Raw genomic sequence first — 27,307 nt, 5'->3', positions numbered from 1 at the left:
AGCATCAGGGGACACGTGAAACTGCCAAGTGCCCTTGTTTGAAATGGAACCCCTGCCTAATGTTAAGTGTAGGGAAACAATTAGTGCCTAAGTTCTAACAGTCTCCCTTGGAGTCCACTGTGTCCTAGAGCTTGGACCACCTCTTTCCTTTTTCAGCTGCTCAATAAAGCAGCCTTTAAAACACGAGTGGCCCTGAGCACCCAAAGTGTGCCTCCTGCTTCAGGCTCGTCAACCTCGTTTAATCCCCGCAAGCACTGAGATTATCGGTGGATCCCCCCCCAACCCCCGTTACAGCTGAGGCAATGCCTCTGCTCTAAACTTACAGATCAGTGATTTGTCTCAATGGCTCATACAGTAAGGGTAGCCCAGGACTCAGCCCTGGATCTGAGCACAAACCTTGGCCTCCTTCACACCAGCACCTGCGTGGTTGAGATTTAGGTCTTCTTGGGGCCCTTCGTGCTTCCGTATCACTCCTGACGACCTGGTGGTGAGGAGGTGGGGGGACTGACCCTACTCTTCTGTGTCAGAGCTTGGAGCCTGGTCGCTTTACGGGCTAGAGTGCTGAAGGTCTGCGTCCTCTGCTTCCGCACGTGAATTACTTTCATACCGGGGGGGAAGGGGGTCCTTTTTTAGAAGTAGTAATATTTATCAAGTAATTACTGTAGATAATAAAAATAGATTAAAATTGCAGTTTGATATATATTTGATGTAAAGCCTCTCCTCTTAATTAGAATGTAAGAAAACTCAGCTGATATTTAAGGCGGTGAGGGTGCAGCTTACACGTTAGTGTATTGCGGAAGATTCATCATTCTTATCTAAGTATTGAACCTCTGTTTCTCTACCCTCCACTACTTTGTTCAACCAGACTTTGAGCCCCCGTGGAGGATTTTAGGAATCATGCAGGTAGTTTCTGAAATATAGGTGCCTGGCAATGTTTTGCAGAAATGCAGGTCTAAACCAGTGATTCTCAACCCAGGTGATTTTGCTCCCTGGGGGACCTTCAGCAATTCTGGAGACATTTTGGTTGTTGCAAGTGGTGGGCTGCTAGTGGAATCTAATGGGTAAATTTCCTTAAATTTATTGCAAGTATCACCAACCAAGGAGGCTCCTGAACATCCTACAGTAAACAAGAGAGCCCCTTACAGAAGAATTATCTGACTTAAAATGTCAGTAGTGCCGAATTTGTGAGTCCTTGTCTAGATGATAATTATGCAAAGGCACATGAACGTCTCCCCAACCCTTCACAAAGCTCTCTGACACTCTGCAGACTTACTCCCGTGTGTCCCTGGGTAAGCAGTCTACGCCGTTCATTCTGGTTTATCTTACGTGGCCTTAACTTGTAAACTGAGAGAACTGCGGGCATCTTGATTGTATTAGAGGAAGAACTGGGCCCCAGGCACGTGCATGTCATATATATTGTTTTACTATTTTGTCCTCATATTGACGACTTTCTATGTGTGCATTTTTGTTTTCACAAAATGTTGACCAATCAGTCCTATAAATTATGTTTTCTCCTGATCAGTGTCTGCAGTTATGATCCAAAGGACTTTGATACTGGTTTTTTATATTCTTGATTGTATCTACATTTCTTTTCCAAAAGACCAAACTTTTTACAGTTCAAGCTTGCCCATCAGTAGAGTTTTCTTGTTGGATCATTCCTATTAATGCCACAGCCACTTAGACTAAAAGATCAATTAGATATTGTTGTATGAATTTATCAATTTGTTGAAAATAAACCTACATAAATACATGCTGTGTGCTCCATGTGTGCAGCCAGCATGTCTGAGCTTTCAACAAAGCCTGTATCTTCCAAATGGCAGCTCTCGGGGTTGGAAGGCGAGCTTGTGAGGAGGTGAGAGTAGTGGGTGCCCCGGCAGGAGCTTTGTGGCCTCACCTCTCATTGGCCCCCTCTCCCCTCAGTGTCCCTCTCACCGTGCAGTCTGGGTCCTGGCCCTCAGTGCTCCCTCCTGTGTGGACTTCCTTTGGCAGGGGTTTCCAAAATGTCCCTGCGTGATTTTAATTTATGGAGGTGACTGTGCCAGCACAGAGGGAGGCTAATGCTACTGAAAGGACATATTACCTATATTTCCCAAGAGAAGGGGACACCCCGTGCCACACAGGGCCACTGAGAAAGCACCAGTCTTGGTCGGGAGGCCAAAAGGAGTGAGGGGAAAGCGTGGGCAGGAGCCTTTATTGGGTTCCTGCAGAAAGGCCAACTCAGGCAGGGTCAACAGTTTAGGACTGGCTGGTCAGAACGGTGTTGGTGGGTTGGGCTCTAGGGATGGTCTCTAGTTGCCTGGTGTCTGTCCCTGAGACGACGGAGGGCAGGGAGACGATGACTTGGTGTGTGAGTTTGATGCCTAGTTGCCTGTGAGAGGCGTGCTCCCAAGTCCTGGGGCGGGGGGCAGGTTCCCTTAGGTGTCTCAGGCCCCTAACATAAAAACACTACAAGATACAGAAAATTTCAGAAACTATGATTAATACACAGGGAACCTGGAAACAGTCAGATCCGAGGGAACTGGTGTCCAGTAACTAAACTCACAAAGACTGATGTCTAAATCGGAATGTGTGTATATTAATTTGAGGTGAGGAAGATTTCTCCCAGTGGCCGTATCTTTAGGTCTGCCCTCTAGAACGCTAACCGAATGGCAGTACAGGAATAAGTAGGAAGCTAGTTAGCGTAATTTCAGAACTCGTCTGGGTTATGTGATAACGAGGGCAGAGGGAGGCTAGTGCACCTGTGCTGTGTGGAAACCTGGCACATCTCTAGTAACCTTCAGCAAGACCACTCTTCGGGGTCCACCTCCTTGCCTTTTCCCTTTCCTGTACTACCATCTTCCTGCAGAAAGGACTCATGCAGTCAAGCAGGCTGCAGCTACCCAAACTCTCATCACAGACCCATACTATATAGAACTAGTTCTGCTTCCCTTAGGCTGACATGCAGATCCCTTGGGTTGAAATTTTGAGTGTCCCCAATCTCTCTGGTCTTATACTTTCCTAGGTGATTAGCATAGCACTTTTGTGTGGAGTTTTACAAGGATGGCTTTCAGAATTTCCTAAGAATCTTCCATTTCTTAGGCAACACCCTCCATAGTAAATATACTCAGACAGGGAAAAAAAAATGTATGGGAGTTGCCCTGAAAGTCCTCATTTCTAGCCCCAGTAATGCTTTAAAGTGGTTGTATGACCTTCCTAAACCTCAGTTTTCTTTGTTGTAAAATGAAAGGTCGAGGTCAGTGACCTCCAAGGTCTTTCCTGGCACCATCCTGCTCTGAGAATGATTACATTTGTCACCATGTGCACAGTGTGCTTCGCAACAGTAGCAAAACATCATACATGCAACTTATTACCATTGTCTTTTTTTTTTTTTTTTTTAATTTCCTTGAGTCTCATTTGGGCAGACGTCAGTGGCTCATCACACAATGCTCCTGTCACTTAATTTCAGGGGGCAGCACATTTTGCTGCTACAGGCTCAGAGCTAATAATCAGGATTATATGTCCTGCTCACTGTGACTTTTTTGTGGTTTCTGGGGAAAAAATGCAGATGCTTTTCAATTATTCTAAGGGAATTTTGATTAACCCCCCGGGTGGAGTTCCGTCTGCCACCTGCCGCGGAGAAGCGAGTTTTATTGAACAGAAGGTATAGAATCGAATTGCTCATATTTGTTTTCTTTCTGGAGCCAATAGTGTTTCAAGCAAAAGCATTTTAGTAAATATTTAATAAATATCTCTCTAAAATCGGTCAAAAATGTTAGAAATTAAACTTCTTTTGTTCTTCAGCTTCAAATGCAAGTAAGTTAATTTGCCTCTTAAGTGGAATTTCCGAGTTAAATACTCCCATTTTTCTTTTACATATGTAAAAAGTAGTTATTTTTGACTGGAATAGTCAACATCCTGCTTACTACTTAATTCTAAGTGTTAGCACTTAGAAGCAGTTTCCTTACACTTTTTGCAGCATTGCTATTTTTGTGGTGGTTTTTGTAGATATTTTGCATGTTTACTGTTTTCTCTAGTGTGTGTGCATTTTTACCTTTTGCTTCTGGTCAGAATACAGGTCTTTGATTTATAGAGAATTTTCAAATGGCTGCCTCTAAAGTCTTTTTAAAAAGTTTTATTGAGATATAATTCCCATTCTGCACAATTCACCCATTGTTCCAAGAGTACAATTAAGCATTTTTTAATCTATTCACAGAGCTGGGCACAGTCAGTTTTAGAGCATTTGCATCATCCCAGAGAGAAGCCCCAAACCCATTAGTAGTCACTCCCCATTTTCCTTCAACCCTGCCAGCCCCTGGCAGCTCTCTGTCCCTGTATATGTGCCTCTTCTGGACATTTCATATAAACAAAACCGTAGATGTGTGGTCTTTTGTGACTGGCTTCTTTTACTTAGAATGTTTTCAAAGGTTCATCCATGTTGTAGTATCAGTACTTTTTTTTTTTTGCCAAATAATTTTCCATTTTATGGACATACCACAGTTTGTCCTTCAGTGTGGACATCTGAGTTGTTTCTGTCTTTAAAGTATTATAAATACTGCTGCTATGAGCATTCCTTTATATACGTTTTTGTGTGGTGTATTTTCATTTCTCTTGAGTATATACCTGTGAGTGGGGTTCCTGGGTCACATAGCAATTCTCTGTTTAGCGTTGTGAGGAACTGCCAGACTTTTCCAAAGCAGCCACATCATTTTACATTCCTCTCAGCAGTAAATGGGTGATTTAATTTCTCTACATCCTTATTTTTTTTTTTTTGAGGTATAACTGACATATAACATGATGCTAATTTCAGATGCACAATGTAATGATTCAGTATTTGTGTCTTGTTAGATGATCACCACAATGAGTCTAATTAATGTCTGTCTTTTAATTTTTAAAAACTAAAAAAAAATTTTTAAATTAAAAAAAATTTTTTTAATCTGATGTCTTCTTGATTCTAGCCACCTGGTAGGTGTGAGGACAGGAATCATTTTTAAATATTTTCCATGTGGGATTTCTTCTTTTCCCTAGAACTCATAATAAATGTAAAAGTAGCCAAAACTATGTATTAGTTGTTTTGTTTATTAAAACAAACTTAACCCTACCAAAACAACAATGCAATACATTTTAATTATTATATATTTTCTGTGACATTGTTATCTCTTCCTTCCTCAAATAAAATGTTTTTTATTTTATGCAAGCGGTCCCTTTTATTTCTCTAGGCTTTTTTTTTTTTTTAATGGTAGCACATACTGTGCAGGAAGGTCATTACATAAAGAGAGGGAAAAAGAATAATCAGCATAGAAGAGAACATTAATGCTGTTTGAATAATTTTTTAATAGGCATCTTGTAACATTTTGAGATTTAAACCAGCTAATATTTTTTGCACATTCCTGGTTAGTCCCCCTTTTGTGCCTGTGAACTGATGTTTTGCTTTGGAAACTCAGATAGTGAAAATACTTGTCAAAGCTTTAAATACCAGTGCTTTAATTCTGTAGTCATTTAGGTATTAATCCTGTTCTGTAGACCACCTACATGTGTTTGTAAGGACTGTAATAACTGACACTGTATTTAATTAGCCCTAATATTGTGTAGAAGGGAAAACATATTAAGCATCTTTCCGAGTCATTAGTTCAAAATGAGCAGAAGCTCAGAGGAAAGCGTCCTTGTCTATGTTCCACTGTTACTTTGCATAGCCGTGGAAATTTGTAATCCATTTCCTCATTCATTCATTCATTCACTCACTCAACAAGTATTTGTTGGGTGCATGTTATGTGTCAAACAATGTTCTAGGTGCTGGGGGAATGGACCAATTTCAATAGGACAGAAGTGTGAGTCACAAATGAGTATTCAATGGCAACCAGCTGGTATATACAGTATGGTAAGGAAATACTGCTATGTCCATAAAAATCACCTCTGGTAGCTCCTCATAGCAAAGCTGGAGGACGTGGGGGCCAGTTGTCAGAGTACCCTGTTGGGTGGGGCAGGGAAGTTGAATAAGGAAGAGGATGAGACCTTTGGATTCTAATGTTTGTCACTTTATTGTCCCTTTTTAAAGCTAAGAGCCATTTCATTTCGTGGTGTTAAGTCTCTTTCCACAAATGTAGAGCTCTTGCTTCGCTTCTTGAATTTCATAGTGGATTCTGTAATTATTACTTCAATTATGTACATCCCTACTGTCGATCCACAAAAAGTAATCTACGTGTTGATAATGGGGGAGATTATATGTGCAGGGGGAGGGAGTATATAGGAAATCCCTGTTACCTTCTGCTTAATTTTACTTAAACCTAAAAAAGTGTTCTAAAAAATAAAGTCTGGTTTTTTTTAATGTAATTCACAGGGTAGTGATTGAGGACATCTGCTGTTTAAAGTCAGACAGACACTTATTTATTGACTATTTGATCTTAGTTTTATTTACTCTCTCTAAGCCCAGTTTCCTGGTCAGTAAAACAGTAAAAACACCATCTACCTCACTGGCTGGTAAGAGAATGAAATGAGAGAATGCGTGCATGACACTTGGTACAGTTCCTGGCACAAAGTAATCACTCAATAAATTTAACTAGTGTTATGGAAATATTACATCCAGGAGTAAAGCTTTATTCACCCTTATGAGACACAACCCTGGGAACTTTCTAGTTGCCATAGCTGTTTCCTAAGGGCCACTAATTTAGGTCTAGAATCTGTAACTCACTCAGCGTGACTTGTTCTCTGTTTCTTCATTCTATGAACATTATTTATGAACATTTATGGATATGAACATTTCTAGAACACGGTCTTTTTCCCTGAAGTATCTAGTGTGTGGATGCCTCCGCTAGGTTGTCAGCTGGGTAGAGTGGTCGGGGTGACAGCGCCCTGCAGACATGGGGTGACCGTGGACAATGGAGGGTGGTGTTGGAGACCAGGGTGGGCACGGAAGTGGGGCACTGGCAGGGATTCGGAGTTGAGGGAGAATTCATTTTCTTATTGGGGATGACTCAAGCTTGTTCTTAGGCTGAAGAGAAGGAGCCAGGGGAGAGGAAGAAAGAGTAGAGTTGATGCAGCAGGGGGTTCCATTGAGGGGGAGGACAGGCCGAGAGCCCACGTGAAGCACCCAGGGTGACCCGGAAGAAGGGAAGAGCACTGCCTCTCTGGCTGGAGGATGGTGCTAGGGATGCGGCAGGTCTAGGGAAGGTTGTAGGGCGCCGGGCTGTTTAGGGAGCCCAGCTGACTCTGTCCTTTGTGAAAGTGTTAATCCATTTAGTGATAGTTGATGTAACAAGCTTTTCGATTTCAAAAGACCAGTGTGAGCATAAGTGTATTTCAGTTTACACTAGTTTAGAGTGAAGATTCATACTATTTTAAAACCTGTATGTCATAGGTGCTATTTTCTGTTTATTATCTGTGTCTAATAACAGAATTAACCAAAAGTGACTAAATTATCCAAATTTGACTTCGTACTAACATCATGCTTGGCTTACTCAACATCCCTGAAGGTCAGCAAGAGATAAATTTGGCCCAGACTGGTCTTTTCCTGCATTCATCACTTAAAAAAAAAAAAAAAAAGAGCACTGAGAACAAGCCATCTTTTACCTTTATAATTTTTAATCCATCATTAAAAGTACAACTTGCTTTATGATCTAAAGAAATACCATCTGAGTCTTTATATTAGGAATAAAAGTGAACCTTTTAGGGAAAAAAAGAGCAGAGTTTAATCTGCATCAGCCCTTTGATGTATTTCTAGATTTTAAAAAGCTTCCCGTCGTTCCCAGCCACGGAGAGAGCGATCCAGTCACATGTCCAGCAATGCCGCTGTCCTTTCTCCTCCGCACGTGCTGAGCTGGAGACGCTGCTCCTTCGTGAATGGCCAGGCTTGACCATTGCATCAGGATGTATTAGCTCAGGTGCTGGCCCACAGGAGTTTCACTTCCTGCTTCCCCTTCTCCAGGCAAAGACTCTTAAGTTAATGATCGGTTTGGGAAAATAAATTATATTCCCTGTTTTCTCTTCTCTTTAATATTTCTTTAAGATGAAGCTGCTCTTGGTGTATCTAGAGGGCTTTATTGAGGAGTAGAAAAATGCTAGCTGAAAAAGGCATGTTCTTTTATAGTTATGAGATAGAGAATGCAGTAGGTAAGTTCTGCTTTTAAATAAAAAAGGAAATCCTATTTGAATTCTCGCCATTTTCAGTCTTTTTACTTCATCCTTCCTGGTAACCTAGTTTTCTATGTTAGAGAAGTTGCTGAACTTTATTTACATGTCAGCTTCTTGATGAGCACAGCTTTTTCTGTTGTGATGGTGAGAAGGTGACGGGTTGATGTATGTTTTTAATGCCCTATTGATCGACATTATTGCCAGAAGTGGTGCTTGGTGCCAGCTAGTTTCATAGATGGGAGAAAACAATCCAGGTTTCAGTTTCACAAATGGATAAACAAAACCCAAAGGAAAAGGAAGCAATTCGTTAGCAGTGGGCCACTGTGCAGAGTAGGATAACCTGCCTTCAAAGATTTTTGTCTTGAACACTGTAATATAATGTTTAATAAATAGTTTACTTCAAAGGACTTCACTACAAGAAAATAGGCAGCTTTCCTGCTATTCTTGTTTCTGGTTCAGTTTTACTATAAGTAGCTCATATCCGGCCCTCTGTGGTCTCAGGTGGTCATTTGTGTTTATGATCCTGATGCTGAAGTTGTAAGAACTATGACCCTTTTTTAAGTCAATAGCAGATACGCGGTGGGCTGCAGGAACTGATTGAGGCTGTCCTGAAACCCTTGACACTTTGACCCAGCTTACGGAAAGTGCGCAGACACTATAAGCAGTGTGCTCGTGCTCATGTCCTCCAAAAATAGAAAACTACATTTACTGAGGAAAGACTAGAAAAACTCATCAAAATGCACCTCCAGTTTTTGATGTATTAGGATCACTCCTGCACCCCCCTTCGAAGTGTCTAAACACTGTGTTCAGTATCCTCGAGATAAAAGCCTGAGGTTACAGAGATCATTGGAGATGTTTGAATTTTTCTTTTTTTTCCCCTGTAGATACATTTGGCATATGTAGAATTTGAGAGCCCACTCAGTTTCTTCCAGATATTACCAGATATCCAGTAGACAGATGGAACTCAAAATGAACTCATAGAACTCAGAAAACAACTGTTGTTGTTTTGTTTTTCACTATAAATTTTAACCCAGGAGTATATTGGGTCTGGGTGGAGCCCAGCTGCATCCATTTCGAAGAGGCTCCCCCAGAGATTCTGGTGACTACCTCTGGAAAGTCACTACTGTTACTCTTGTTACGTATGGTTTGGTTTGGTTTATTTTTTATTGCTGTTTAATGCGGTGATAGGACCTAGGGCCATTCTAAGAAACACAGACTTGAGAAACTTTCACACTGGCTTACTCCTCCTCTCATTCCTGTTCCTTCCTCTCGCTCACTGTCTCTTTCTCTCAGTCAGTGCAAAACTGAAGAGGATGCGCTGCTGTCAGATCCAGCAGTCTAAGCAGAGGGGCCGGGGAGTGAAGAGGAGGGAAGGGGGTGAGTGGAGGGAGAAACCGCCTGCACCCCATTGCTCTCGCGATAGCGGGAAGGGTTTTATGGACTGGGCCTTTTGCTCTTGCCACGCAGTGTGAACAGTAGTAGCACTTCAAAGGAGACATTCTATTTCAGATAGATTTGGGAAATGCCAGGTTAAATTGAACAACTTTAAGACTTCTCAATCTTTACTAAACTGATAACTCATTTTGAATCTCCAAGAGGGAATATAGAATGCGGTATTTCTCAACTTACTTTGACCACTGAATCCTTTTATTCTCTGTGTGTGTATTAACCTTTCCTAAAACTCATTTTGTAGTAAACATAGGAGATGTTGCCTTGGGACTGTTGAAATTAGGAATTGAAGGAAGCAGGATGGCCTAGAGAACTGAGAACAGAAATAATACCTGGAACTCCGATGGACTTGGTAAAAGAGACCCTCTCCCCTCCCCCAGAGTCCCCCCATAAAGCTGTGATCTTACAGGAAGCACAGTAGCAGGATTTATAGGAACTTGTCTCAATTAGAGTAAGCTATGTTCTCTGTCTTCTACTTCTGTAAGTAGGAATTATACAATACATTGCAGAAAGGTGACCCCACCCAAATGTTTCAAATACGTAGGTACTTTTAAAATATGGTTAGTGTTTAAAACACATACATATATTGGCTTATTAGTAATTCTGTAGATTAAAAAATACTTTTAAGAAACAATAACTCTCTGACTTCAGGTTTTGAAAAATTTTGCAAGGGATATCTCTTGGAGATTCATGGTGCACATTAGCATTTTTAAGTTGTGGAGAAGTGCTGTAGTAATGAAACCTGTTACCCAAATTAGTTCCCCAAATCTGCTTTACCATGGGTGATTTCCTTGTCCCCCATCTTTTATTTTTTTTCACATTACCTATTAAGAAGCCCTAGGGGTAGTGTTCCTTGGAATACCTTCGGGAGGCAGTGCCCTAGATCAGGGGCAAACTGCAGTGCACCACTTGCTTTTGCAAATGAAGTTTTATTGGAACATAGTCATAGCTGTTCATTTATGTATTCTCTGTGGCTGCTTTCCCACTGTGGCAGAGGTGAGTAGTTATGCTAGAGTATGACATACAAAGCCTAAAATCTTTACTGTCTGTCTGGCTCTGTAGAAAAAGTGTGGCTGTCTCTGCCCTAGATGATTAGTTGTAGGTATGTGTATGTGCAGATTAATTTCACCCTCTCTTTTTTGTACTCCAGCACTAATGCAGACGATTAAAAAGCTAATGAAGGTATATGTATGTGTGTGCATATGTGTAGATATTCTCAAATTTTGTAAAATGTCAAGTGTCAAATAACACTGTCAACCAAGAATGGATAGAAAAGCCAGCCAAACCTGTTCATTATATTTATTGTGTCAAAACAGAAAGCACTGGACAATCAAGAAGATAATTTTACAGGCAAAGCAAGAGGGAGATGGTTATTAATGAGGAGCATCTCAAAGAAAAGGAAAGGTTTGCATGGTATGGAGGCTGGTACACAAGGGTCATGGCGAGTCTCATGGGGTCATGGGGAAGAGCGGACAGTGAGTCTTGCCTGACTCGCGTGGGCCTTTAGCCAATTACCAGACACAGAAGAGTGGAGCATTTTGTAACTCCTTCTGCTTTCCAGGAACACAGGATTCAGGAAAAATTCAACATTGTCAACTAAATCAATAAATATTATTAAATGCCCACTTATATATAGTTCTGGCACTAAAATGTGGTTGTTTTCTAAGGTTCTATCCAAAGCCACCTCCATCTCTTTCTGGATTTGATCTCCCATTGCTTCTCCTCCCTGTGTCATAGTCCACACAGCTTATGGTAAGGCATTGCTTATTGAAATAGAGATGGCAGTTATGAATCAGAGCAGATATATACCCCCATCTTTTTTTTTAAAGGAAAGAGATATCCATGGAGTTATATAATGGAATTGGTTATGTATCAGTTTGCCACTGACATATTACTGTGGCATTACTATCATTTTTTCCATCTGTTCAGTCTTCATGTTAAGAATAATTGCCATAGGCCTTATTTATTTTTTGAATCAGTAACAGATTCCATTCATGACATTAAAGCAGAATAAGACCCTCACACTTTGAAAGATTAGCTCCTTTTAGAACATGTACATTTGATAAGTCTGTTTGAATGGCTTAAATGATAAGAACCATCATCTGATGCTATGAACGAGGCACCCGTCTAAACATTCTAAAGTTTTATTGAAGTCTACTTTACAATCAGTAACATTTACCCCCCCCCCGGTAAATTACAAGTTAATGATTTTTGGCAAATTTATAGAGTTGTGCAACCATCACCGCAATCTAGTTTTTGAACATTTCCATCACCCCCAAAGTTCCTTTCTTCCTGTTTGCAGCCAATCCCTGCTCTCACCGCCAGCCCCAGGCAACCACTATAAATATTTTATACTTATTAGCTAGTTTACTCCTCATAGCAATCTTGTAAGATAGGTTACTATCCTTGTCTCAGTTTTACTGCTGAAGAGAGAGAGATGAGGGCCCAGGCTGCCGGGGCCGGAGCCCTCTGGGCCACTCACTGAACCACCTCAAGGCCCTGTTAGACCACAGGCAGCCCGGCCCCACCCTCAGAACTCCTCGTGCCTTCAGCCTGGGGTGAGGCCCCCAAGTCTGCACGTCTCGCTCACGTTGCTGGTCAGAGGACCCTGCTTGAGAACCACTCGTCTGTATGATCCCAAACGTTGTGAGAAATAATCACTCCTGTGATGGGTCTGTTTTGCATGCTTGGCCCAGATTGTGCCAAGTAGCCTTGACAAGCAAATATTGCTAATCTAGGGGAAAGAAATGTATGTTGTGAGGCTAAATTATAAACGTAACCAGTAAATCCCATCTGAAAAGTGATGTTTTCAATCACCTTTCAAGTGGCACTGCGGCTTATTTTGTGTGTGAACGGCTTATCTGTCAACTGTTTTGTAACTTTTAATTCGAATGAGTTAACATCACGTGACTCAGCTCTTTCCATTTCTGCCTTTTAAAAAGCAGCAGAGATTCAAAGCAGCAAGAAGCAGACCCAAACTTTGTGCTTATGCCTCTAGTCACAAGCAAAAATGTAATGGGTAATTTACCCAAATAGAAGGAAAAAAGAATGAAAGAAAAAAGGAAAGACTGAAAAGAAAGTACTGACTCACTGCAAACAGCTGCAAAATGTTGCCCTTGGGATAGAGGTTAACTCAATTGTGAAATAATGGCCAAAGCTCACACTCTTAATAACTTTATCTTAGCCCTCGAGAAAGCGCCTCCGTTTAATGCGCGATGCTTGGCAGAAGGTGCTGCAGTTTAGCGGCTGGCTCAGCGGGAGGCCGGGATTGAAAGCCCTCCAGTTGTACAAACTCATTTGCATTTGTAACGCTTTTATTTTCAGTCTCCTCTAAATGAAAATATTTTGGTGTCTTTCTCCCAATTTTTTTAAATAAAAATATTTTAGTGAATATGAGTCTTAAGTGGCGGGGGGTCAGATGGCTTCTCATCCCCCTTAAAAGACTAAGCGGAAGCGCTGATGGCTCTGCAGAGTGAGGCAGGAGCGAGCACCCGGCAAGGTCAACTGGAGGTCCCGTTTCAGAAGGTTTTTGGATGCAGGGGAAGAATTACTTAGAGAAGGTTCATTTGCTTGGCGAGAAGGGGGTTCGATGTGTTTCTTACAAAAAGCCAGCAGTTTCCTGCTCCTCAGTAACTGCTCAAATAGATGGTCATTTTTCTAAACAGCAGAAAATAGTCGAGTCAGCAGAAGGGTGTCTGCTGTCTCACACAGCTGAGTGAACAAATGAAGTGCCCTGGGGCCGGCCCCCTTGGGCTTCCAACCGTGGGCGGGGACCTTCCTGGCATTCGCAGACCTCCAGAGGCCTCTTGGTTGGACACAGGGTGCCTTGGGTGCCTGCCCTGCTGCATCCCCTTCAGGGTTCCATCAGACCCTCTGAGCAGAGCCTTTCCTGAGCCCTTCTCAGTACACCTGAGCCACATACCAAGAGGAGAACTGACCCACTGAAAGTCACTTGGCTCTTAAGGCTAACACCAGCCTTGATCAAACTCTGCGCCTCTCCTCCACCCCCTACATGTACACACAGATACTGTTCCTGAACCAGGTCCGCTTGCCTGATGAGCAGCAAGCCAAATGCTGAGACGTCGAGAAAAGTGTTTATTCACGAGGTAGCCTAGCGAGGACATAGGAAGACAAGCCTCAGATCCATCCCCCTTGAAGGTGAGGGGCTTGGGATATTTATGGGGTGAGCAGGGTGGTCTTAGGCGTATGGAAAGGTGCTTGGAGGCAGGGGGAAAGGTGAGCTGACTCCAAGTTCCTGTAAAACAACTGGGCCGCCTGAAGCTGGGAAGCTGTGCAGTTTAAGAGGGAAAAAAAGAAAGGAGAAATAACTGAAGTGAACTTAATCAAGGAAGGCAGTTTATAAGCAGAGGGAGCACGCTGTTGCCCTGTCTGTTGCTCTGCAAGAGCAGCTCAGGAGCTCCTGTTGGCATCGGCTGACATTAACTCAGTGGGGCACAGTTTCAGTGCCACAGCCCCAGTTCTCTCACTCTCCCAGTGTGACTTGAGAAAACCCTCCCATGGTCCAGGTTTGGATACATAGAACCAACCAAAATAAAGGCTGAGGTATTGGTCACCCTCACACGTGCAGATCCCAACCGTCTTGGCATGAGTGTTGCTTGAGTTTTGCAGAATGTTCATATTCTGCCGTCTTTCAGGAAACAGGATGCGTTTCAGCTCTGTGCCTGGAGAGTGATGTTTTCCTCCTTCCCCACTGCCCACTTGCTTGCTTTCAGCTGCTTTTTAAAGTAGGCTTTAAGATGAGAGTCAGTTCTGTGTCATTCAGACGTGGAGGGCAATGGCAGATAAGAAAGCAAACTTGAAACATTTCTGAAAGAGGAGGAGGAGATGATGTGGTGTGTTGCCCAGCTCTCCAGCACCCCATCTTTCTCCCAGAGCATTGTCTCTTCCAGGACCACATTCAACATTAACTTTCCTATGACATGGATAGTTGGAGACGCCAACCCAGGCAACCTTGAATTTAGATGGGAGACTCCTTCAGGACATTACAACTTGACAGATACTTCTAGCCTTATCTGCTGAGGAACCTTTCTGCTTGGACAGCCGGCTGGCTTCCTCGCGATCCTGTGACAGTCTGTTCTTTCCTGCCTCCTCCACACCTGAATCATACCATCCCTGTCCAAGAAAGCTCACTGTCACCTCTGCTTCATCGGAATTATTTCACTCTTACTCCAAGGCTGATCTCAAATCCCATCTTCCCCATAAGTCCTCCTCTGACTACCTTAGGCCCTTCCCTCTGAAATTCTGCGGTATTTTGTTTTCTTCACACAGAGACTCAGTGAAGCTTGCCACTAGGAGTGCCTCAGCTGGGGGCAGCTGTGTCCTCCAAGGGACATCTGGCAATGTCTAGAGACAGTTTAGGCTGTCGCAGCTGCAGGGGGTGCTTTGACATCTGGTGGGCAGAGGCCGGGGATGCTGCCATGGGAAAGCTGACCTCCGTGTTTCTGGGCCTAGCCTGGGCGATGTAATGGGCCGCGTCCTGGTAGTGCGTGAAGAGGCGGGGAGAGGCGAGCCCACCACAGGGCCGCCTGTTCTGCTGTCAGAGAGCCCTGTTAGAAACCATTCCCGTATGCTGGGTTGAAATCTGTCTTCCGTGGCTGGGCCAAGAAGTCAGTTCTTTCCCTTCCTGGAGGTGTTTATGGAGAGCTCCCTCCTGATCCCTGGCACCTCTCTCAGCCCTCACCAGCCTCCACGTTCTGCCTGGCCCTGCGCCTTGCCTCTCCGCCTTCATCTCCCCCGGACGTCGTGGTCAGCATTTGGCAGCGGGCACAAAGTCTTCTCCCGCCGTGTTTCAGAGCCCTGTGGCCAGTACATTTAATCCTGTGACAGAGAATGCTAACTCTCTGAGATGACCAGCCCCACGGACGTGACACCGCTGCCGGCGGTGAGCGTCACTAGACACCAGTTGTAGTCCTCGTGCAGTGTGTTGTCTTGTATTCTGTGTAGGGTATTTGTAGGACGATTGCCTTTAAGGGAGTGATGGGTTTTTTAGTTCGTGAAGACGATGAGAAAAATATTTATTTGTCAAGCAGGCAGATAGCTCAGCACTGTTCACAGTGTTCTTGCTTCTCGTTTATGACTGCACAATAAAGAAAATATCTTTTACTGCTCTGCTGTCCAGTTTGTTGGGTTAATTTGGGAGATAGTGTTGGTGACCTGGAATTGTGCCAACTTCCAATTAGCACTCTGTGTAACCACTGATTTTGCTTTAAAAGTAATTACTGCAGGGTTTCTCATCTACCCTGAACACAGTGCATACTTTTCTAATCCCACAGTTTATTCCTCTCATCTCAAAGGAAATTTTTCTTTTGGTTTTTGTACTTTAAAATTTTTTAAACTTATCTTGATGTAACTTAAGTCTTTTGGAAAAGTTGTGAAAATAGTACAAATGATGTCCATATAGTTTTATCAATTCCTCACATGTTAAATTTTATCATGGTCGCTTTATTGTGTTCTCTCATTCTCTCTGTATAATTATTTTTCTCTGCACCATTTTACTAAGTTGCTAACAATACTGGTGTGTATTTTCCAAGGATAAGACAACACTTCCTTATATAACCACAGGGCAGAAAATTAACACTGATACAGCATTGTGGCCTTACCTACATGCCTTCCATATTTTTCCAGTCTTTTATAGTACAAGAAAAAATGTTGTCTTTTTCTGGTCCAGGATATAACTCAGAATCACATGTTACATTTAGTTTTCATGTCTTTTAGTCTCCTTTAGTCTAGAACAGTTCCTCAGCCTTTCTTTGCCTTTGGTTACCTTTACATTTTTTAAGACAGACCATTTATTTTGTCACGTGTGCCTCAATTTAGATTTGTCTGGTGTTTCCTCCTCATCAGATTAAGTTACACATTTTGGTAGGAATAGCACAGAAGAGATGCTTGTCTGTCTCAGCGTCTCACATCAGGATGAGGGGCTCGTTTCTGTTTTTCCCATTGCTAGTGCCACTACTTCGATTACTTGGTTAGAGTGGTGTTTGTCTGGTAAAGGAATTTCAACATAATATGGTAGGTAAGACAGACAGACAACCAGGCTGCCGTGGGGGCCAGAAAGTGGGGTTTGGGGAAGGCTCCTGACTTGCTGACACCTCAACCGAGACTTAAAGTGTGAGTCAGCCAAGCAGAGGAAAATGGGGAGGATATTCTAGAAGGAGATGATGCCCCGAACACAGCCGTGGAGCCATGAAGCTGAGTAATGTAGGAAACTACAAGGGTTGGCAACTTGAGTTCTAGGATTGAATTCTCGGATCATGGGATCCCAAGGTGGAAATCTGACAGCACGAGGTCTCATGGGGAGCTGGAAGCAGGGGTGGTGTGTTTTGTCTCTCAGGGTTTGTGGAGTCTCTTTTTGTCTCTGAATTCCACAGTCCTCTCTCCCCTAATTTACACAATGCCAAGAAAAACAGAAAAGTGGAGCACAGGGGGCGGGGGAGGAATCACAGTATTTGATAGTCATAGAAGTTACATTATCAGGATGTACAACTTACTTTGTTGCACTGGAAATTGATTACATTTTCATAAAAGATAAATATTATCTTTGCAAAAAATTGTTACTTTTTTCACATTATTTGAGTTTAAAAATTAATGAAAATAAAATATGAAAAATTATGCAAATAAAACAAAGTTAACCTGATTTTGGCTTTGAAGTACATATCTGAGAAGCTGGAATAAGAAGTTAATATTGTGGAATAGCGAAGCTGTATAGTCTCTCCGTCTTCTTTGACACTCAGTCAATTAAATTTTTTTTTATTTTAGTGGCAACATGTGCTGACTTACCCAGGCGTGAGGTAGCAGATATAGTCAGAGTAGCCAGGACTTTTCCAGGCTTCTGTCAAGAAACTGACTCTCTAAGAGTCTTCAAATTAAATTCATGCCAAGATGTTTCCTTTGTTCTCCTGTCAGTGAGGTCATCTCTGCAAGGTGAGCATTACTGATACTGTCAGCAAGAAAAAGAATATGAACCTCTGTCTAAATTTCAATGATGTCTGGGCAGAAAGAGATTTTCAAAAGAATTTTTCCAGGTTTCCAAGACCTCATAAATTTCTCTGTAAGAGAAATTGTCAGGTTTGAGGCTCATGGAATCTCATGCTTCAGTGCTGGAACTTTTTGTAGTTAGCCACTTTTTTGCCTCCTCTTGCTGGTACAGACATGTATAAAAAATCTTTTTTGGCCAAGAACATGATAGATTCTTTTCTTTTTTCACCTATAAAATTGAGTGTCTTCTCTGTAGGGACACTATGATCCCTACCACACAGAGGTTATTACTGTCTTTTGGTGAAGACATATAAAAAAGGAAGGAGAAAGGCCAGCCACAAATCAGTTAGTGGCATACATACTCATAACTGAAGAGCTTTCAGATGAAAGCTTTATAACATTCTGTGGCCAAATGTATTCTTTTTTAAAAATTGAGTTAAAATTTACATAACAAAATTAATCATTAACCCTGTTGAAACGTACCATTCAGTGGCATTTAGTGCATTAACAGTGTTGTCACCTCTACATACTCCCAGGACGATTTCGTCACCCCAAAGGGCACTGTCTGCCCTCTAAGCAGTCACTCCTCGTTCCTCTCTCCCCCCAGACACTGTGACCACTGGTCTGCTTTCTGTCTCTGGATTTTGCTATTCCAGATGTTTCATATAAATGGAATCATATAACGTGACTTTTTTGTGTTTGACTTCCTTCACTTCATGTAATATATTTTATGATTCGTCTGTTGTACCATAGATAAGTACTCCATTCCTTTTTATGGCTGAATAATAGCCTGTTACCAACTGTTTTCTTTAAGTATGTTTGAAAATTCACTCCTCCCTGTTGAACTGTTTCACAGTGATATTTCTGGGATGGGAGTAGTTTAAAGATTCAGCCCTATTATGTTAGCATATTCTTTATCGTAGAGGAAAAAGTTGTATTTTGCCCCTACACCTTGTCAAAACCTTTTAACAAGGCACTGACTCAATTCTCTGGTTCTAAGAACTTAGCAGTGATAGCCAGCAAGGCTTCCGTCAGCATTGTGGGCAGAATGATTGCTGTCAATTCATGATGTTAGAGAAAACCATGAGTTGGGGTGACAGGTAGGAGAAATCACAGGTGTGCAGTCTGTGCATAGAGCACTCAGAGTTCTTTTTCCCATTGCTCAGGTAGAACTGCTTCACCAATTCTAAAATATCAGTAGCCTTTGCTGTTCCCAAAAGAGGCTTAGAAAATAAGATTTTTTCCTTTGTCGGCATCGGTGTTCACATACTAGAGAAACTCGAGCTTCTTGCCCTGGAAGACAGTTGTCGTTCCATTGGGATGTTGGGCAGAAATAAATGGCATATTCCCTGGGATATAAGATGTTAATGAAATACTTGTAATTCTGATGATGATGACTTCTAATGTTTGACAGAGAAAATGGTCCGATTTTTTTCTGGCCCAGGCACCACTATTTCTAGGCCACGCGGCTTCATCCTCGCCTTTTCCGGTACTAGGTGACCTCCTTTATTTGGCAGGATGATAGGCAAGCCTGCAGGGTGCCACAGGACAGACTTTCATATTGGGACAAGTAACATTTTAGTGCAGTTGGCTCCAGCCTTTTGTGTCGTGCCCTCTCGTGGTAGAGAGTGTGGTGACCAGCGTCCCCGAGGTAGCCCGAAGCTCCTTGCTGCGACGCTTCCACTGCAGAGCACTTTGCCACAGAGAAGCACTTTGTCCCATCACGTTGAGTGACAAAAATAAGACCGAAGCTCATGTGAACTTTGTCATACTTCCTGACATAAACAAAATTTAAATATATTTGACATTGTAAGTAAGTTTTTTCTTTCACAGATGATGATTTTCAAAACAACACAGAAGCCAAGAAAAAAATATTTTGTATGTTTCTGATTCACAGGTGTCCTGAGACTTTACTAGAGAGGCTAGTGTTTATTGTCCCCAAATTAAGAGTCTCCTCAAACATAAAGTTTTAAAGGAATATTCATTTAAATCATGCTTCTGTCATTTGGAGGGAATGAGTAACAGATTCACTTAAAAAAATAAGACAGACAATATTTGAAACTCATCCTCAGATCACTCTAGGTCTCAGGTCTCCTCTGAAGTTAACTGAAAGAAGAAATTTGGCAAGAATGAAGTTCTGTCCAGGAGAAGAGCTAAACAGTTCTGGTTCAGTCCATTTTCTCCCGGGACCTCCTTCAGATTGAGGTGATTGATTTTAAAACAAATGGAGTTACCAGACTCTCCATATTCTAATGAGGTTGAAAGTTAAATAAAAGTCACAGTTGTTCAGTGTATCATTTCCTCTTGCAGATACCAGACCAAAGGCAACAGTGATCGAGCACTATGTGTGTTGTCCTTTGTTGAGTCTAGCATTCTCCTTTGGATATATTATAATTTTTTAATGTTAAAGTTTCTTTTCAAGGAATTTATACTTAACACATTTGTTTAATAACATATGCATTCCATTTGAAGTTACCTTGCCAACTTTTCTAGGACTTTTTAGCTTCCCCATAGCTTTTAATAAACCAAGAGATCAAATGAATACTCCTCCAGTTGCCAAGATATTAGGTAGTTATGCCTGGTTTCAGTCCATCTACAATGTGTACACATTTAAAGAGAACCCATCTCCAGAAGATACTTTGAGCCCAGTGCTATTCTTCAACCTCAGAAGTTTACTTAGGGAACCGGAGAGTCCTTCCACCTATGTTAACATGTTTCTTTCCCTAATCTCACCCTTCTAATAAAGTATATGATATAACTCAGGGACAACTACATTGAGGCCAAAGAAAAATTAATGAGAGAGTAACTGTAGACACCAAACCACTTCTAAAACTTTGAAACATCAAGTAGGCAAGACTGAATATATACAGAAGGTACATTAAAGGTGTTCGTTCTGTGAGCAAGATTACTAGCTCAGACTGCAATAACACAAAACCATAGACTGGGTAGCTTAAATAGCAGAACTTTATTTCCTCACAATTCTGGAATCTGGAAGTCCAAGATCAAGGTGTCAGCAGGTTTTGTTTTGTTGCTGAACCAAACCCAGGTCCGCTCGCCTGCTGTGCAGCAAAGCCAATCTACTGACACCAGATTGTAGTGAAGGAAAGTACAGCGTTTATTGTGGGGTTTCAAGCAAGGAGAAAGGGCAGCTAATGCTCAAAAGACTCAAACTCCCTGATGGCTTTCAGGGGAAGGTTTTTAAAAGCAACATTTTGGGTGTGGGTTGCAGCTGTGTACTTTTCTTTTGATTGGTTCATGATGAGGTAACAGGGTGATGTTTCAGGAATCTTAATCATCAACCTTCTGGTTTCAGCCAGTCTGGGGTCTTTGTGCTCCTGGTCAGCATGTAGTCACCATCTTCAACCTGGATGGGGGTCTTCGTTTCTGCAGAACACTCGAAGATACGTGTCAGATTGTTATGTATATCCCTTGAGAACGAACCAGGACTCTGGTTTATTGCTGAACTATTGTTTAACCTGTCATTACTTTTCTTGCTTGACTGCTTTTCTTTTGTTTCTGCATTCCCTCACTTTCCGAATTAGTAATTGCTTCAGTCTGCTCTTTGCAACTCAAGGAAGTCCTAGCAGACTAAAACCTTTTTCTACAACAAACGGGGAATGTGGAGGGGCTTTTGTACCCAGGAGGGCCCCACAGAGTCCTCGGTTTCAGCTTCTTCTGAGGCCTCTCTCCTTGACTCGCCAACAGCTGCTCTTTCTCCTGTGTCCCCACATGGTCTTTCCTCTGCATCTGTGCACTCCTGGTGTCTCTTCCTCTTCTTATACGGGCACCAGCCCTATTTCATTAGGCCCCACCCTTTTGACCTCATTTAACCTTAATTACCTCCATGAAGGCCCTGTCTCCACAGATAATCACATTGGGGGCTAGAGCTCCAACATGTGAATTTTGGGGAGATACAACTCAGTTTATAACAAGAGTCATGGAAATAGTTACCGTTCACTGGGCACTCTGCGTGCTGGAAATTGTGCCAGATGGTTCACGTATATTATCTCATTCAAATCTTAAAACAGGCATACAAGGGTTTTTTGTTGGTTTTTTTTTTAACACAATTTTAAAAATTCTATAAGACAAGCAGTGTTCTCCCCCATTTAATTGATGAGGAAATGAGGCTAGAAAGTAACATATCAGAGGCCACATAAAGTCAGTCGGAGCCCCAGTTTGTAGAGTACCAGCCCTGTACTCATAATAATGTCATAGGTTTATCAGTGGTTATCATATAGGAGGGAAGACTGTATCATGCAGAAGAAGATTTTTCTACCTAGAACAAGAGTCAAAGAAGCTTTTATGTTCGGGTGAGTCCAGGGAGAGAAAGGCTTCTCAGCGGCCATGAGCTCACATCCTGCTATAAACAGAACATTGTCTCCCCACTGAAGTTCACATGTGGAAACCTAACTCTCAACGCAGTGGTGTTTGGAAGTGGGGCCTTTTGGAGTTGATTAGGACATGAATGGGATTAGTGTCCTTATAGAAGAGGGGGCCCCAGAGAGTCCCCCGCCCCTTCTACCAGTGAGGACCCAGCAAAGAGATGGCCATCTGTGAACCAGGAAGTAGGTCTCCCCAGACCTGAACCTGCCGGTGCCTTGATCTCGGACTCCCAGCCTCCAGAACGGTGAGGAAGCAGTGTGTGCTGTTCATAGGCCGTGCGTCTCTGGTATTCTTTTACAGCAGCCAGGATGGTCTAAGATGGTCCCATAAGGAAGGCCGTTCAGTAGTGGGGAAGGGTGTCTTGGGTCCATACTTTCCCAAGTGTGGTTCCTGGGAACTTGTTGGAAGTGGAAGCCCCAACCCAGTCCTGAATCAGAAACTCTGGAGGTGGGGCCCAGCACTCTGGGTTTGCCAAGCCCACTGGGCGCGTCTTGGTGCTTCTCCTTTGAGAACAACTGCTCGTGCTCATGCAGTGGAGAGCACTGCCTTAGATCAGTTGACGATCCCTCTGCTGATTCCACATTTATCCAATGACCGCTGACTGTAATTTATGTACCCATACTACAGTTGGGGGATGTGCTAGTTCCCTTTATAAATATACTTCTGACTGTAAATTCGTAAGAGTTTACACATCCGTTTCTTGTGAGCTTGACCAGTGAGTCCGTCTGGCTGAGAACAATGTATTCTGAGCTTAGAGAGGAAGTCTAGTTTCCAAGTCTGTGTACCTGAGCCCTGACCCTGATTCAGGGTGGATTCACTAAGGTAGATGCCATGGAGTGGGGCTGCCCACAGCAACCGTCCCATCCCGTCTCTCCCAGGACGGTCTCTTTCAAGGATTTTCAGCCCAGAGAGAATTGCAGATCAGCAAAGAAGAGCTGAGATTCAGTCCTCCTGGTCTCCAGATTATAGACACAAGTGAAATATTTCCTAGTGTTGGTTCACAGTAACATTATTTAACTGTGATGGTAAAAGTTAGATTGGCCTTTTTCAATTTGATTAGACAGCTATCACTTACAAATCAGTCCACAGGGAAAAGATCTTAACTTCTGTGACTAAAGCTTTTAGTGATTGCTTTTGGCATCTCTGGCCCTTTAGACTCTAAATCACTGAGTGGTGACAGTTTATAAATTTCTGAGAGCTTTATGTCGATTGGTATGAATGTTAGTATCGGAGATAATATACACTCTTGTGAGGGTGAAGGACAGAGGCTTCCACAAAATTATTGTGGAGTCATTGCAACCAGGCAGTTATCTGTTATATACAGATAGCAAGTCACGCTGCTGGGGATAATTAGAAAAAAAGGAACAAAGTTGAGAAAAGGAGAGGGAGTTAGAGCAGACGGCTGGCGTGTGATCTGTCAGCGCCAAGGCGGGAGGCTGGAGAAGCTGGGGGGGCTTACCCGGGCCTTCACTGGGCTTGTAATTCTCGGGGAGAGGGGAGCTGAGCCCTGGGTAGGAGGGGCTGGCAGGGCCAGCTGAGGCTATTTGGTGACATTCTGGAGCCTGTGTGTACTGTGGAGGGGTTTGGGGACTTCCTCTCCGCTTCAGATGAACCCAGCATGGAAAAAGAAAAAGAAGTGACCTGAAGGTCTTTCTGTCTTAAACAGCCTTGTGTTTCAAAGTTTATAGAGTGAGTCAAGGATGTCAAATGGCAAAACATCACGGATTGTCCCCTATTTAAACGGACTGGTGTCATTGTTGTATTTACCCAGTGTAAAAGCGTTTATAAACATGATGTGTAAGTTTATGTTTGTATAGATTCACGTGAGTAGAAGATTTTCAGTACAGATTGTTACCATGACTTCCGGGGAGTGGGAGTGGAGGGAGGGGGGATTGTGAGCTGGTTCTGCACACCTCTGTAGTGCCGGACTTTGCCAGCCTGCAACTGTGGTTAAGTCCACAGAATACACGTTCAATTTTATAAGCGCTTTCAAGGTTCACTCTGCCCAGTTGTCTTTTTCTAGTAAATCTCCTCAAATATGAGTTCTCCTGACATGTAGAATTAGGCACATAGACACAGAGTCTGGGGAAAGATTGTGGCAGTCAGTTCAACACAGATAAGGTGAAGTTTCCAGTCAGGAAAGAGCTCGTGAGAATTGAGTGGAAGGCCAAGTTATTAGGCTAAAAATATTATCAGAGGAAATTCCAAATGAGGAGAATTGGCATGAAGAATTAATAATTGTAATAATTGTAAGATATGTGCTCTTGAGGGAGAGAGATTGAGATCCTATGTTTTCATTAATTCTCCACCTACTTGGAGCAGCCGCCAGTGTCTTTTCAGGGAATTTGCCCAAGAATTCTGGTGTTTGAATTTTGACTTGAGATACTGTGATTTATAATAAGAAATATATGTTTGGCCTTTGTCCCATTCCTGGCATAGAGTTCCTAAAACCCTTGGAATTTCTTAAGTAAAATGAGTGATAAGGGTAAAAGGATTGTCTCTGTTATTTATAACAAGCCCCCCTCAACCACAGCAGAGCTTAGGGTAATGAGGTGACTTTCAGGAAGCCCCTGAGGTGGAGGGGCTGGTTGCCAGGAAGCAACCACGTGATTGAAGGGTTGGAACTTTGAGCCCCACCTCCGACCTCCAGAGAGGGAAGAGGGGCTGGAGGTTGACTTCATCACTAATGTCCAGTGACTTAATCAAGTCTATGCAATGAAAGGCTCCATTAAAAAAAAAATGTTTAACTGAAGGGGTTTGGAGAGCTTCCAGGTTGGCGAACCTGTGGGAGGCGTGGTCGTTCTGCACCCCTCCCCCTTGCCTAGCCGTGTGCAGCTTTTATATCTGGCTGTTCATGAGTTTGTATCCTTTTACAATGAACCTGTAATCTAGTAAGTAAACTATTTTTTGAGTTTAGTGAGCCATTCTATCTAACAAATTATCGAAACTAAGGAGAGAGTTGTGGGAACCTCCAGTTGATAGCCGGTTGGTCGGAAGCACAAGTGACAACCCGGACTTGCAGTTGGCATCTGAAGTTGGGGGGGAGGCAGTCTTATGAGACCGAGTCTAAGGACCTGTGGGATCATAGTGACAGAAATGAATTGAATTGTAGAACACTCAGGTGGTGTTCAAAGAGAATTAGAGAATTGCTTGGTGTGGGGGAAGTGCCCACACATTTGGTGACCAGAAGTATTCTGAGCAGAATGTGAAAAAGTGGTGTTTTTTCCCCCATTTTACTTAATTTCTCCACTATCTGTAGACATGTATTAATAGTAACAAAAACAACAAAAACTATAGTAGTGATGGCTATTAAATACTAATATGGCATTTACTGTCTTCTGAGCTTTCCTCATAAAAGAATTCACTTAATCCTCACAACAACCTTTTGGAATAGTTGGAGAAGGATCTGTGTTAACTAACTTCACAGGTAGAATTTACCTGTGAAGGCATCTGGTCCTGGACTTTAGTTTGTTGGAGGTTTTTAAATTACTGATTCAATTTCATTACTGGTAATTGGTCTGTTTATATTTTCTATTTCTTCCTTGTTCAATCTTGGGGGATTGTAACTTTCTAAGAATTTGTTCATTTCTTCTAGCTCATCCATTTTATTGGCGTAGAGTTGTTCATAGTGGTCTCATGATCCTCTGTGTTTCTGTGGTGTCAGTTGTAACCTCTCCTTTTTCATTTCTGATTTGGGCCTTCTCCTTTTTTTTCTTGATGAGTCTGGCTAAAGGTTTATCAATTTTTTTTTTTTATCTTTTCAAAGAACTAGCTTTTAGTTTCATTGATCTCTTCTATTGTTTTTTAGTCTCAATTTTATTTATTTCTGCCCTGATCTTTATGATTTCTTTCCTTCCACTAACTTTGGGTTTTGTTCTTCTTCAGTTGTTTTAGGTATAAGGTTAAGTTTTTTTGTTTTTATTTTTTAAAATATTTTTATTGAAGTATAGTCAGCTTACAATGTTGTGTCAATTTCTGGTGGACAGCACAATGCTTCAGTCATACATGAACATACATATATTTGTTTTCATTTTCTTTTTTACTGTAAGTTACTGCAAGATATTGAGTATAGTTCCCTGTGCTATGCGGTATAAACTTTTTAAGTTAGGTTGTTTACTTGAGATTTTTCTTGTTTCTTGGGGTAAGCTTGTATCTCTAAAAACTTCCTTCTTAGAACTGCTTTTGCTACATCCCATAAGTTTTGAATCGTCGTGTTTTTGTTTTCATTTGTCGCTAGGTATTTTTTGGTTTCCTCTTTGATATTCAGTGATCCATTGGTTGTTTCTCACAACAACTTTTTGAAGTAGGCACTGTTATGATCCACAATTTATAAATAAGGAATCCAAGATGTAGAAAATGTAGGTACTGTTCCCAAGCTCCTGAGTAGTGGAGTTAGAAGCCTTAAGTATCTGACCCCAGATCCTAAAAGGTAAATCACTGTCCTTGCCTGCCTTCCAACCTGGGAGGACTTTTTTAAGATTGGGACTAAAATCAAAAAGTCTTCACATTGACCACATACTTTGTAGGATTCATATATATTTATATTTATGTGGTGTCATTCATGAATGTCTTTTCTCTCTGGCCAGATTATGGTGTTTGAGGTCAGCAGCCATTTTTTCCTGTTTATTTTGTATTCTTATATTGTGCAGATGTTCTTGATAAATGGGTTTTGAATGGATAAACCAAACTGTTTCTCTAGTTCCCCACGCACGTCTTTAAGTGTCTAAGGCAAGAATAATCACAGCCCTGCACTGCCTGCTCTAGAAGCTCTCTCAATACCAGAACCAACTTAGTTTCTGTGTTTGCAAAATTTAACCTGTTTGTTCCCAAATGTGGACCCACAGAGCTAGAGGTATAACAATTAGAAGTTGCTAGATCAAAATATGAAAGTGAATATGTGTATGTATATGCATGACTGGGACATTGTGCTGTGTACCAGAAATTGATCCATTGTAACTGACTATACTTCAATTTAAAAAAAAAAGAAAAAGAAAATCAGAAGTTGCTAATCCAAGAGGTCTTACAATATGCAGTTAAAAAAAATCCACCAGTGTCTCTTGGACAATCTGAGATGTTTGAGAAGGAGACAGGAAATACTTGGTGAGTAGTTACTGTCAAGTGCTTCCTAGTTACTTTGCAAATCTTTGTTAATTTAATCACTTAATTATTATCTTGATTTTAGAAATGAAGAAATTTGTTCTGAGAAGTTAGGTCAGTTGGCCAAAAGGTGACATCAAACTCAGGTCATTTGGCTTCAAAGAAGTGTGTTTTTCACATTTGCAGCTTCCAGAATGACAGCCATGTCTCCTGTTCCCTAGACTGACCACATGGCTTTACAGAGCTCACCTGCCTTCAGTGTTGTATGTTCCGTATA

The 27,307-nt window shown here is 42.0% G+C and overlaps 1 protein-coding gene across 3 annotated transcripts in view; it reads left to right on the top strand.

Moving 5' to 3' along the window:
* Positions 1-27,307, top strand: part of PCCA (propionyl-CoA carboxylase subunit alpha) — a 331,849-nt gene that overhangs the window by 280,234 nt on the left and 24,308 nt on the right. Inside the window, exon 22 of one of the 3 annotated variants that reach the window (XM_031466270.2) lies at positions 7,694-8,123. The exons of the other annotated variants lie outside the window; for them this stretch is intronic. Coding sequence (XP_031322130.1) covers positions 7,694-7,936 — 243 coding nt within the window. The 3' untranslated portion in view covers positions 7,937-8,123. Of the gene's footprint in view, positions 1-7,693; positions 8,124-27,307 lie in introns of those variants that run through there. 3 annotated transcript variants of the gene reach the window in all.

This window comes from Camelus dromedarius, chromosome 13 (genome assembly GCF_036321535.1).
Source record: "Camelus dromedarius isolate mCamDro1 chromosome 13, mCamDro1.pat, whole genome shotgun sequence".
Classification (NCBI taxonomy): Eukaryota; Metazoa; Chordata; class Mammalia; order Artiodactyla; family Camelidae; genus Camelus; species Camelus dromedarius.
This window is presented reverse-complemented; position numbering and strand designations above follow the sequence as displayed.